General features: G+C 43.0%; 1 protein-coding gene across 5 annotated transcripts in view; it reads right to left on the bottom strand.

Moving 5' to 3' along the window:
* pemt (phosphatidylethanolamine N-methyltransferase) overlaps positions 1 to 13,449 on the bottom strand; it is a 48,967-nt gene extending 35,518 nt beyond the window's left edge. For 3 of the 5 annotated variants that reach the window (XR_009522963.1, XR_009522962.1, XM_060037196.1), the window contains exons 1-2: positions 12,772 to 13,170; positions 9,685 to 9,792 (exon numbers count right to left, since the gene is read on the bottom strand). Coding sequence is in view for 3 of the 5 variants with exons in the window: in XM_060037196.1 (XP_059893179.1) it covers positions 9,685 to 9,792; positions 12,772 to 12,855 (192 nt within the window). In the remaining 2 variants the exon portion in view is untranslated. Of the gene's footprint in view, positions 1 to 9,684; positions 9,793 to 12,771; positions 13,171 to 13,253 lie in introns of those variants that run through there. The other 2 variants (XM_060037198.1, XM_060037197.1) reach the window with 2 other exon arrangements.
* Positions 13,450 to 14,856: the final 1,407 nt, after the last annotated feature.

Here is a 14,856-nt window from a genome sequence, read left to right as displayed (position 1 = left end):
ATTGTTTTCGTCCGTGTGGACGGCCCCCAAGTCTACTAGCCGTGCCCTGGTCCATCAAGGAGAAGACAGACCCTTCATAAGTGTGATGAGACACACCTGTGTGTGTCCTTTGAAGACATATTTTGGAGAAAGCATCCATCACGGCCAATTCTCAGCACAATCATTGTATTCCAAATTTCCCCTGCGGTAAATATACGTTTCAAATCGTGTTTGCTGCGTCGATGAAGCAACTAACTATTCTGTGCGTTTCCTTTGAATGGGAGGAAGAAAGCGTGCGTGAGATGGTTTCTAAACATTGAGGGGTGTAGGGGGGGGACTCAGTGACGTCTGAGTGCTGGGTCTGTAATCATCTTCTTTTTTTTTGACTGAACCCGGTTATTTTCGACGCCCATCACGTCTCCTCTATCCTCCATCTGCCCCATTCTGATTCCTTTCACGCCTCGTTCAAACAATGAATCCCATTAATCTGCCCTCTTCCTCTTTGTATTTCAATGTCTCTCTCGCTCTCCCTCTGTACTTCAGTGTGTGTTTCTTTCCTCCCATGTACTTCAGTGTCTCTCCGTTTCTCTTCAAGGTTTCCCTCGCCCTCTTTTTCCATGTCCAACTACTCTGTAGAAAAACTGTAGAATTATACATCTACCATTTTTAAATGTAAATCACTTTGTAGTGTCGGCTAAATGAGGACAGTATTTAGATTATAAATGACAGTGAGTGGTCCTTTTGGAGACAGCTGCAAATTTGATGCAGCTTAATAAAACAACGTTTCAAAACGAGTGAGACAGCATTTTTGTGCGTAAGAAATTTACGTCCAAAATCAGATTTGCTTCCTAGAAGTAATTTAGGCGTTCAACATATGATGACGTTGGGTTGGGTGTAGGAGTATTACAGACGAGAGTTTGGGGCTTTTAACCCATAAAACATGTTTTTGAGGACGAGGGCACTGCTGTATTTTTCCATTCGGTTGATTTCAGAAGGTCAAACATGTCTGTAACTGATTGGATATCTAACAGAAAATAAATCATCGCTCTCGGCCCCCTGAAGAAACAACCTTCAAACCAAAGACACACTGAGCCTCACCACTGCCTCTCTCTACCTCTATTCTACCTCTATATATGAGACCTGTCACCTACATAACAGAACTGGATAAGGAACTCCAATGTTGTCCAACTATATTTATCTATTTTACACTCAACTTTATTCTGAAAAGATTACAGTTTTAAGACCGACTGTTCACCAGTGATTTTCAGATCACATCCTTGTGTCTGAATACATAAACGATAAAGCAACAAACTGCCCTTGTTGCTTCAGCAGAATGGAGGCCTTTCCGCAACGGTTTCACAGTTTTGGGGGGAAAAGCAGGAATAGGATGGTCTCAAGGCTTTGGAATAAGGCACTTTGGATGAGCGGTCTAAAATCGGACTACATAGGCTGCAGGCAGGCAGTCCCCCAGAACATCCTCTCAAAGAGCGCTTCACTCACTCAAGGCTGACTGATACTAGCAACCCTGACTGGAGGAAAAGCATCACAATGAGCTCTGATGACAAGACTGATGAGTTCTGTCGCCTGATCATAGCGACAGACTCCTTTAAGGTCGGAGCGCTGGCAGCCAATCAGAAGCAAACATCGACTACGTGATTCTGTTTCTTCAGGGCGTTAATGAATGGACTGGTTCACTTCCCCTGCACGTTTTCCTCTGATTGAGGCACTGTAACTGCCGCCGTGGGAGTCTGAGAAGGACGCAAATGGATTCCCAGAAGAATGGCTTGCATCCATTAAAGGTCCCATGACATGCTATTTTATGGATGCTTTAATATAGGTATTAGTGGGCCACTAAAACAGTATTCAAAGACGTTCTCGAAATTCAGCCGTGGTGCAGAGTTACAGCCACTCCGAGCCAGTCGCACATTGAGCTTCCCCCAAATGCGCTGTTTTGGTGTCTGTAGCTATAATGCAAATGAGGAGCGAGGCGGGTCAAGGAGGAGGGTGGGGGTGTGGCCCTGAGCAACTTGCAGCTACGGTACTATGCGGAGCTCTATAGTCCTGGAGCTCTATATCTAAATAATATCATATTATACATATAGGGCTGTAACAATATGCGTATCGAAACCGAAATCGCGACACTCAAAGCCACGAACCTGTCTCGCGGTGTGAGAAGGCAGAAGCGCGATACACCCCTTCTAACTCTCCGGTCAAATTGTCAGATCGAAATTTGCTAATAATTAGTCTAAATAATAGTCTGCTGACACCACCCCCCCTTATCGATGCCGTAAGTCTGCGACGAGATGCCTGCGACAAGATGCAGCTCTCCGTGGCTACGGAGGATTGCATTTCTCCACAGCCTGCGAAGTCTTCATATGCGATATGAATGACATTTATCCAGAGTGGTACAAACCCGCAAAAATAGCCTGTGTGACCCCTATCTCTAGTGTTTTGTGTGCTTTGACTGGCAGTTGGTCTGCTTATAGGTCGGAACGGAAGCGGCCACCGATTATTGACAGGATGGGTACTTTATTCTACCGGACACATTCGTTTCTTCACTAGTCACACACACGCTACCGCTCGCTCTCCTCGCTCGTCCACTCACTCGCTGAAGTCACTCACATACACACACTGCCATTCTCGCGCACACACATACGCTACTCGTAACACTATGCCTCGTTATTGCTGTTAACGATGTTTCCCATCTATTTGAATGTTAGGCTATTAAACATGTTGCATTCTATACGGCCTGATTATGTCATTCTTTATGCTACATAGCCTAATAATAGGATATTTGACTAAACCACAAAACTAGTTGAGGGTTTTTGGCCTACCTGCAAGCATCCTCCAACTTATTTATTTATTAATTTAGCTATACTTTAATGTTATTCTTTCTGTTCAAATCTGTTCAGTATTCCAAATTATTTGTCATTAAATGTTGCATTAAGTTAATTGTTATATAAGTGTTGTTTAAATAAAATGCATTTTAAATTTAAAAAAGTCGTGGGATGTATCGAACCGTGGGTCAAAAATCGTGATACAAACCGAATCGTGAGTTGGTGTATCGTTACAGCCCTAATATATATCTATATCTATATCATATAATATATATTATCACGGCCAAAAGCTGTGTGAGCCGATATAATGAATCTCAAACGACTGCGTTGGGTTCTCCGACGTTCATGGTTCTTCCACGTCCACATCAATCCGAAGTAGACTGAACCGCGACATGGAGGAGAAAGGGATTGTTGCCGGGCAGCGCTTAGGCACCTCCGCCTCCTGCAGCGCCGAGGCGGTGGTCCCTCGGCAGCGGGAAGCGGGGCTCAAGCGGGAGACATTCGCGGCCAACAATCCCTTTCTCCTCCATGTCATGGTTCATGTTCTTGAGGGAGACGAAGCCAAAGTTCCTTCTCCACTCATTCGGGGCTCCCCCAGCCCTGGAGCTCCTGCACGGAGAGACCGGTCCTCGTGGGTGACGGGATTTCACCCACGAAGGAGGGGACCGTTGATGCCTCCCAGGTTTTACGTTATTTGTGTTTTGAAAGACTTTTTTATGTTCTGGATTAAACATGCCTTTTTTGGCTTTTCCCCTCAAAGTTGTGTCCTGTTTGGGAGGAGGTGGTTCGCTCACCATACCGGGTTGCCACAGTGTGTGTGTGTGTGTGTGTGTGTGTGTGTGTGTGTGTGTGTGTGTGTGTGTGTGTGTGTGTGTGTGTGTGTGTGTGTGTGTGTGTGTGTGTGTGTGTGTGTGTGAGTGTGTGTGTGTGATGTGTTTATGGGTTTATGGGGACATTTGTTGTGTATGTGTTTATGGGGAAAGCAGCAATGAATGATGGATTTTATGTTGTGGCAGTACATTGTACAGTATGTTCTGCATCTCAAACCTGTATGAAGAACAGCTATCAAATGCAGTTTTTGAAATCGGAATATTTCTCACCAGAAAAATTATTATCATTAAACAAATATTATTAAACCTCAACAACAAACATGAAACTGTGATGTGCCAGTGACGTCATTGAGCGCTCATCTTGAAGACTTGTTCATTCCTACTTCAAAGTTAATGAATTCCATTGAAAAAATGAATTATGGAAAAACCGCCGGTATTAATTCACCATCAAAGATTAGCGTGGTGCTCAGGAACTACAAATAGCCCTTACTGTGGATTATGAGTAATGAACAATCGTGACACGGAGGATTAACACTGGTAACTATGGTTTGGCTGAGAACGAGCCAGAACATAATGGAAAGAGTCAGAGCCATTGAGTCCATGAGTTCGCTGGCCTGGGGAGATAATGCTACCTCCCGTGTCCAGGAGCCGATTCAAGTCGAGGAAACACAAAGGAGGAAGTACTGTGAGCGGTCTCTGCAGTTTTAATCTCCTTTTTGTTTTCTATTAGCATCGATTAGAAAGTACGTTTGAAAACTGCATCCCATAATGTATTTATGAGTTGGAATTGAGAACAAGCTAATGTTTAACGTCCGAGCGGTGTGTGAGTTTTTGAGTTTTAAAGGCCCACTATGCAACTTTTTTAGCAAAAATTACATTAATTATGCTGGTTGAGAGTTATTCTGATGGTTCTGCAACCATTTCTGGGTCGTTTGGTGGGTGTGTCATTGCCCCATGTCACCTCTCCAAGGAAAAAGCGCATATGCAACTTGCTCTGTTCGGACCGACACAATCCGGATGTGACGCAGCGGAAGTATCCAATCGCGCCTCGAAAATGTAGTCAGATTGTAGTTTCGAAAATGCTTTACGGCACAGACACACACCCAAACATGGCACCGGCTAGATATAAACAGCCAGTTGCGAGGCAATTGTTGCATTCGTCATGGATCAATCGACTGATAAGGGACCCAAGAGGCGACTGTCGGTGGAACAAAAGAAGAATGGACCAGAAAAGAGATCAGACACGAGTGAAAGGGGAACTATGCAACTTTTTTGGCTCGATTTACCTTAATATAACAGCCTAAGAGTCATTGCGATGGTTCTATTATACATTTTTGTTCGATTGTTCGTTGTTTCAACTCCCCCTTGCGCATCTTGGCGGAGAAAAGGAATATGTTTCTGCCGGCGACCCGCCGCCCACTCTCGCGGGAGTCTCGGGTCTCGCGAAGTAACGAATTGCTTTACGGCACAGACCCCCAAACACGGAACCGGCTCGATATAAACACAAGTCACTAAGGGATTGTTATATTCATCATAGATCAGCCGACTAAAAAGAGACAGAGAAACCCAATGTCGGAGGAACAGAAGAAGAGAAAAGGGAGACTGACCGACAGAGAGGCCAGGCACGAGTAAACGTTGGGCAAGCTTTTCAGGAATAGCGTGAACTGAAAGAAAAAGAAGACTGCAAATCAGACGCCGACTTGGCCGTGTTGCTTTTGAAATTGAAAGTACCCTTGGGTGAACTTTGTCTTCGTGGTATTCTTGATATTGATAGTCTCTGTACAAATGTGTTTGCTCAACCATTTTGTTGTGAGCCCTGTAAAAATTGTTTTCTCGACCGTTTTGTTGTGAGCCCTGTATGTTTTTAGCTTGCTTGGTTGCAACCATATAAACACCTTTGTTTCCATGGGTGTTTTGCTGTTCGTCTGTCTCGTCCCGCAAATACAGACTGAATCCCCGAATCCAGGTTCTTGTTTATTTAGATTATTATGTTGGCCAACACTCTTACACTGATTGTTCTGTTCAACCTAAGATAAAACAATTATAATCTAGGATATAAATTCTCCCCGTCAACTATAAAAAAGGATGGATTTATGTTTATTGCAATACAAATACACCATTTAAAAAATGTATAACCTTGCCTACACTTTATGAACATCTACTTCGGACATGGCTCCACGCATTCGCCGGCTTCTTTGAAAACAAATGCACATGGCTCGCGTAGAAGTGCATGGGGAAGGGTCGTCAACGAGTTGTTATGACAGTGTTGTAAAATATCTACTACGAAGCTGTAGGGGGCGCTGCGTAGAGAAATGTGCGTGCCAAAACCAAGAAAACAGCGAAGAAATACCCGAAGTTGCATAGTGGGCCTTTAAGTCGCAGGCACGCGCAGACGCACACACACGTTCACATACACCCGCCCAGACACCCACATACACCAACCCACACCCACATACACCTGCCCACTAGTGGTGGATTTAATGATTCGTTTACATGAACCAGTTTGCGTCAGTCAGTTCGCCAAGAGGAGTCGTTTGCGAATCGTTCGTTCGTTCAGTCAGTCCAGTTTCCGTGTCCGGTAGTGGTGAATCGCATCATGGAATGCACCCATTGCATGGTTCTCAGCTAGTGCGTGAACCAGTTCAGTCGAGTTTCCGGTGAATCGAATGGTGAATCGAATCATGGAATGCGTTTCACACAGTGAGTGAACGAACTGTCAGCGAGTCGTGGGTCTGGGAGGAGTCGAGTCTGAGTCACGAACGAGACGAATGAGACGAAAGAGACGAACGAGAGAGAAGAACCAGTTTGGTTCGTTCGTTTTAACGATTCGTTCATTCGAACTAATCAGTTCGCGACTGAACCACCTCTACTGCCCACACACCCACATACACCCGCCCACACACCAACATACACCCGCCCACACAAGCATACACCCGCCCCCACACCCACATAAACCCGCCCACACCTATACACCCACCCACACAAGCATACACCCGCCCAGACACCCACATAAACCCGCCCACACCTATACACCCGCCCACACAAGCATACACCCGCCCACACCTATACACCCGCCCACACAAGCATACACCCGCCCACACACCCACATACACCCGCCCACACACGTACACCCTCTCACACACGTACACCCTCTCACACATATACACCCGCCCACGCACCCGCGTACAGCCAGACCCAATGTGAGGCGGCGTAATCCTCGGTGTCTGTGAGGGGAACAGGCTGTTCAGTGGACAGCCTGGTTATGCATGAAGTACATCTGTGCACCGGTGGCCAGGGAGTTCTGTCCAATAGTTTACCCCTCAGAGCACACACACATAGACACACGCGCATATGCAGGCACACACACACCCACCCAGACGAAGGCACACACACACACACACACACACACACACACACACACACACACACACACACACACACACACACACACACACACACACACACACACACACACACACACACACAGACGAAGGCACGCACACACACACACACACACACACACACACACACACACACACACACACACACACACAGACGGAGACGCACACAAAAACAGACACAAGCGCAAGCACACACACCAACACACACACGCGCAGACACAGGCACACACTATTATAAACGCAAGCAGACGCAGCCACACACAGACGCAGACACGCACACACACAGATACACACATGGACGCTGACACACACACACACAAGCACAGGGATGCAAGTCCACACACACACACACACACACAAAAACTTGGACGCACAGCGAGTACAGATATCAGAGTTCTCTCCATGACCGCATTACTGTATTTTACTGTATTTATTACTGTTATGGGCTCCACAAAAATAATGGGTTTATTTACATGTACTGGGAACACACAATGAACGCAGTGAACCGTACCCTCCACAGGTGTCAGGGGACACGCCGCTGTGGTTGCTACGGTAACAGAACAGACTCAAGTGGACAGTTTGGATGTCAGAGTCAGTCCAATCTCTTTATATGTTGTGTATGTGACATTTTCTGAAGACACTTTTCAACTTTAATTGACTCCCCACAAAGAGATAGAGTATGTTTTGATATTATTGTGGCAGGCAGCCTATTCTGAAGACATCTAATACAATACCACCAAATTGATCCGTAGATATAGGTGACCTTGGGTGTCTTGAAAGGCGCCTCTAAATGAAATGTATTATTATTATTATTATTATATACAGAGTTAAACAGACATAAGTAACAAACTCAGCATCAATAGCTACCAGACAGCTTCCCCCACTTTGCTCCTTCATTTTCTTTCCTGGCACCGTTTCGATCAAAAAAATAAAACGTAATGGAAAGTTCTAAAGACTTCCTCCCGGGACAGGCTGAGCGGGTCTCAGAGCAAGGCGAAGGTTAAATGGGTGAAGTCGAGCAGCAGTTCTCAAAGCTTGCTAAGAAGCGACGGTCAGAGTAAAGTGGACAAGTGTGGGGAGTGGATGACTGTCTGTGTGTGTGCGTATGTAAGGCTGCAGGCTATCCCAAAATAACTGGGTTCAATCACTCCGTCTCCACAACCCACCTGCTCCATAAGACCATGTGTAGAATTCATTGTCATGCTTTGGCTAAAGCACGTCAGGAGTGAGACTTTGAGGGTCTTACAGTGCAAGTTAGTCACTGCCGAAGTCGGTCGAAAGGTCCCCCTACACATGTTGATCCACACGGATTGTAGCAGGCTGCTGTTAATGAACTATTTACTAGATACGCTTTTATCAAAATTGGCCAAAAGTGAAATCAGATTCAGCAGGACAGGGTTTTAGACGCTGAATTCCGATTCAGAAGTACTGAGTTTTAGACGCTGAATTCATTTAAAGCAGGACAGAGTTTAAAACTGTGAATTCAGATTCAGTAGGACCGAGTTTTAGACACTGAATTCAGATCCTCATTTTTTAGGAGCAGGACAGAGTTTTAGACGCTGAATTCAGTTCCTCATCTTTTAGGAGCAGGAGAGAGTTTTAGATGCTGCATTCAGATTCAGCAGGATGGCGTTTTAGTCGCTGAATTCAGATCGTATTGGCATCTCATTCAAGTATGTTAACAGGTAGGCTTGGGACATCTGGGGATCAAACCCAGTACCAATCAGCTATCACACTATCCGTTTATTATCCCACTAATTTAGCCATATCACTATCCTGCTCACAGCTTTCCCATATTTAGATAACAGATTTACATGTATTCAAATTGTGTATTGCTCATGGTATGCTATTTGGTACAATAATATCTTCATATCTAATCAGAGATGTATTGCATGATATTCATTGGGAATGAGTACTACATTATCAGAATACTAATCAGATAATAGAAAACAGAATAAAAAGCATAACCCCCTCTCCGTGCCCTCTGAACCAAAACAGGATCATGCGCTGGGCAAGACACCTCGCCAAAATCATTTATAGGAAAAATCCGGAACTCGAAGATCGGGATTAGGGACGCCAGAATAACCAAAAAAATCTTGGTTGCATTCATGCAACAAATTGAACCTTTTATAATTATGCTGTCTGGATATATGGACCCATGGAACCCTTTCACAATAATGCTTTTTAAAAGGGTTTGTATGGACACAACAAAAGTAACCTTTTATCAAATACAAACTACACATGTTCGCTTGAATAGATTCATTAAAAAGGGAACTTCAAAGAGACCACAAGATAAGGATTAGGGTCGGGTTACCCTGATAATGAACAACAAGGCAATCATTGACCAAACCAATAAGATCATACCCTAATAATGAACTACAAGGCAAACATTGACCAAACAACAGATCGATAGGATGTTCCAAATTAATATTTTACCCAACATCTGACTGCAGAATGTGAAGATCCATTCTCTTTTCATTCTTACGATCCCAAAAGCAAAAGAATAAACAAAGCAAGATTAAGCAGAAATATACCAAAAAACACATCCATATATAAACACAACATGAGGAGCAGGAAGGTATGCATCTTTGATTTGTCTGTGTTGTAGCACACGTTGGTTCCATCCCGGGATCTTACCACGTTCCAGAAGAAGGGGTTGAAGAGGACGGCGAGCACGGCCACACAGAACCGGGGGTCGCTAACGTCCACGTGCCTCACAACCTCCCCTAGCAACGACATGTCCACCTGGAGACAGACAGGGGCACGCGTTGGTCTCCTCATCGCCATGGACACACATGACGACACACGGAATGGTATTACGTTTACATTTACAAGGGCATTTGTCAGAAGGAGGAAAAACAACAATATACCCCTGTCGGTAGGGCTGCTCGATTATGGAAAAAAATCATAATCACGATTATTTTGGTCAATATTGAAATCACGATTATTCCAACGATTATATTTGAGTTTGAAAACATGATGTATTTATTCAGCATGTCTCTCCCAAAAACACTTAGTAACTCAGAACCTGAATTTCGCCTTAAAAAAACAAGTTGATGAAAAAATAAAAAATGTAATGTTCCAATCAAAAAGAATGTACAGATATGTATTCAGCTGTGCACCTTCTACAAAAAAATTAATAAGAAAAAAACACAAAATATAATAAGAAAAAAACTCGATTATATTACTTTTGTGATCGTTTGACGCTAAAATCGAAATCGACATCGACATTCGAAGAATCGCCCTGTGTGTATAAGAAATACAACAACAAATGTGGCACAGCTTGTGGTATAGTAAGTTTAACACCTAATGTAATGATGAGTATATCACATTTACATTTAATAAGCTTTATTCAATAACGTCATAAAGTGTCCAACATATTTCATACCTTAATAAATTCAACTGTGTTACATGGTGGGGCCTTAGCTGGTTTAAAAGGAAACTATTGTGGATGGCATCGAAATTATTGACAGCTACGCCAAAATTAAATGAAGTGCCTGAATACACAGCCCTAAAACCCCCCTCATCTTAAGGGAAGATCAAAACAAATGTTGTTTTGTGAAGCTGCAGCCAGGGACGTCATCACTGCGGTCCCACATCAACTGACAATCTCACCTGACATTATCGAAGTGACCCTCTTCCCCCCCCTCCAACCGACAGCACGGCTATTGATGAAGGCAACAAAGCCATCCTTTGACTCAAACTCACTGACCTTGTGTCTGTGGACTCGGGATCATTGAGTAACAAACACAAGCAAAATGAGGCCAACATCATAGCTTTGAGGAGCGTATGTCCAGACTGGAGTGGTCCTTTTGCAGACGCTCCGAGCTTCGTTTAAACTTCCTGCAGGCTAAGCTGTTGTGCTTGACCTGTTTCATACGCTCACAGTCTCGGACCCAAAGACCCTGCAAGGGATGCATTGTTATTTATGTTTTATCTCTTTATCGTTTACGTGATTTTATTATACAACCCTGCAAAGATCTCCCTGCAGCGACTGACCCTGAAAAGACATAACAGCTTTTGTAGCGCTGACTGCCATGGTTCAAACTGGTGTGGATGGACAGTATATGGGGAGGCCGCCCGGCACAGGCCTTGACAATGAACTTCTTGTAGTTTTACAACAACACACAACACCGCTTGGCCTTAATCTCATCACCATTAAGAGTGACAGAGTTTGTCTCCTCAGGTGTTTGGCTGATTTATGTTTGATATGATGCATCGTCTTGAGTCAGCAGTCCGGGTCCTACCCCTCTCTACCCCACTGTATCTTCTCTCACGCGTTTTCTGCGGTGGAAGTTAGCTTCAGCTATAATACACAGTGTTCCCCCAGCACTGTGTTGTTAAGGCGGCCGCCTTAACAACAATAGGGCCCCGCCTTGACTACCAATGTATATAAAAAAAAAAATATATATATAGATTTTTTTATCATGCATTAACAAAGTAGAAAACTCTCGTAGGGAAAGAAAACATACTTTAATCAGGTGTAAAAAATAAAGATCAATAATGCATCGGTAATACTGTTCACAACAATGGTCGTGCCATAAAGCTTTTTGAATTGAATTGAAACGGAGATCCCCCCCCCCCCCCGCTCCTTGACCACCTTGACTAAGACATTTACTGGGGGAAACACTGATATATATATATATATATATATATATATATATATTCCTGGACCGCAACATTCCTACAAAATAAAAGGCCCAGGGATAAGGTGCATGAGAAAGGTAAATTAGTCTCACAATAAGTAAGACGAACAACATGAGTTGGTGGTAGGTAGTAGTTAGTATTGTTTCCAACCTATTTGAGCTCCAATACAAGAAGGACACACTCTGTAGAATCAAAACTTCTGCAGAGTCAATGCTGTAGATAATTGATTGATGGAAGCAAGTTAGAATATAATAGTTTTAACCTGAAAGGTAAAGTCCATATTTGCACTCAACCATATGTGATGGGCTGCATGTGAATTATAGTCTTGCAAGCGTAAGTAAAGCTTAAACAAACTATAAGTACTGACGCATTACCTTTCCTGCGATGTGCTTTCCTTACACTACAGTACTGACTAGACATGGCATAGATATTGCAATGAGTTCATAACAATATCAACATAGGGCCACAAAGCAATTATTAAGCCTGAGGCTCGAAGGATAACACTGTTATCCTGTTGGCTTAATGCCAAGGAATGCCATCCTTGCAACTGAGCTGAACGAGTGAACAAGTGAAGGCTCTCCACTCCATGCAAGCAGATCCACGTTATTTATGTAATAAACCTCTCACCTGTACTGCATGTTAATATGAATCATATCTCTGCATGTACATTATTGTAATGGACCTCGCACCTGTACTGCATGTTCAATTTAATATCAATACTAATAATATAGGTACTGCACCTCATTGTAATGGACCTATAACCTGTACTGCATGTTAATATAAATCATGTTAGTACTGTACTTTATTGTAACAGAAGAACTTCTCTGCACGTTTATATTAATATAAATACTAATAAACATACTGTACCTTATTGTAACTGACCTCTCACCTGTACTGCATGTTAATATTAATATAAATACTAATATAAGTACTGTACCTTATTTTAATGGACCTCTCACCTGTACTACATGTTAATAATAATATAAACACTAATATAAGTACTGTACCTTATTATTATGGACCTCTCACCTGTACTGCACGTTAATATTAATATAAATACTAATTGAAGTACTGTACCTTGCTGTAATCCAGGTTACTCAAACCTCCACAACAATCCAGGACAACGTGGTTATCGTTCGCCAAAGTGTCTGAAACACTCATGAATAGTTAAAAAATGACAGAGAAATTAGGATACACGCGTGTTGGACTCATAAAGTAACATTGGACAGTAGCAGCGATATGAGGGCAGGTAAACAAGAGCTGAGAGACGTTAGCTGACAGCTAGCCTGACAGCTAGGTCCGTGAACCCTGAGCCGGCGCGGTGCGTTCTGGGTAATGTGGTTCAGGTTCAGACTGAAGTCAGCTCAGAGTCAATACGGGAAGTCAAGGATGCTGCTACATAACCCGTACAGCAGGTGGTTCTAGATACTCATCACCAGAGCTATTTAGAGAGCGCTCTCCCTGCACGGCTCTGTTTATCACCAGCCCGTGTTTTTTTAGCAAGACTACAAACGAAATGAAGACAGTAAAATGGGTCGTGGGGGTGTTTTCTACCTTACCACAGTGACATCTATCGGTGGGTACAGGGGTAATAAACGGCCTTGTGTTCACAGGTTGTTGTTCGTGATTTTAAATCATTCCAAATGTCTCCCTCTCCCTCTCTCCACCCTTCCCTGGTATATGTTATATATACTCTGCCTTAAACCAACCTCTTTGTTACGTCCAGTCTCTTTGCACTCTTGTTTTCCTCACCTCTCTTACCCGACTGGCCTTATCGCTCTGTCTCCTGATTGGCTGTCCGTCCGTGCTCTTTACTTAACCCCCTCCTGACACCCCGCTGGTTCATGTGTATTCATCAGGGTGGATGTAGCCGCATAGCTGTCAGGCCCCCTGTGTGGACAAAATATACTTTATACTTGACCAAGCATGTCAATCTCTCATTATATATATTTATATATATATATATATATATATATATATATATATATATATATATATATATATATATATATATATATATATATATATATATATATATATGCATAAATGTATTTATTTTAAACATTTATATTGTTATCATTTGTTTGTTTAATGCACACACACACACACACACACACACACACACACACACACACACACACACGCACACACTCACGCACGCACGCACACACACACACACATGTTGACTTGGCATAAGGATATCAAGCACAGGCTGTTTGTTTTTCCATAGATAAGAGAATCCATGGGTCTTAGTGTTTTGATTCACACGCTCAAACACACACCTACACGTACACACACAAACACACACACACACCTACACGTACACACACACACTCACACACCTACACGTACACACACACACACGAGCACACACACACACGCCCACACCTCCATGACCATTGCTTCCAGTAAATGCCTTACTGCCTTCTCATAAATTGTGACATCTCAATATGTATTTATTGATTCTTCTGAAAAAAACAAGGCTCTTTTGTGTTAGTTATTTACATATAAATCAGGTCAAACTAAATACATATCGCAAATCATGGGTAGGCACACGTGGTCAGAAACACTAGGGTTAGTAAGGAAGTATTAAACACGCATTAAATTTGACTAACCGTTTGCCCGGAATCACGGATCAATCTGATAAGAAATTACAACAAAGTCATGGCTGCATCATTTGCCCCACCAAACCATCAATATGTTGACTGTTAGACTCATATGAAACGTTAACGGAATGACCCTTACATAAAGAATAAAAAGCGCAGGTAGTTATCGACACATTGAAATCCAATTACGGTGTTTTTCCCACAATGCAACCTGTTTCCAGTCACCTCTTCAATGAATGATCAGTCAGTGTGTTTGAGTGTGTGGAACCTGTTTTACCATTTGTTTAATCAAGCGTTATACGAAGACTGTGGGCGAGTGGCACGTCTGAGGTCAACACCTAATGGATATTGTTTTATGTTTTCTATGTGTTTGTGTGCAAGTATGTTTTTTGTGTGTTTGTGTGTGTGTTTGTGTTTTTGTGTGTGTGTGCGTGTGTGTGTGAGAGTTGGTTTTTCAAGCAGTGTGGAACTGTGAGTGTGTTTGTGTGTCAGTGTGTGTGTGTGTGTGTGTGTTTGTGTGTGTGTGTGTGCATGTGTGTGTGTGAGAGTGTGTGTT

The sequence above is a fragment of the Gadus macrocephalus genome, chromosome 18 (assembly GCF_031168955.1).
Source record: "Gadus macrocephalus chromosome 18, ASM3116895v1".
Lineage (NCBI taxonomy): Eukaryota > Metazoa > Chordata > Actinopteri > Gadiformes > Gadidae > Gadus > Gadus macrocephalus.
This window is presented reverse-complemented; position numbering and strand designations above follow the sequence as displayed.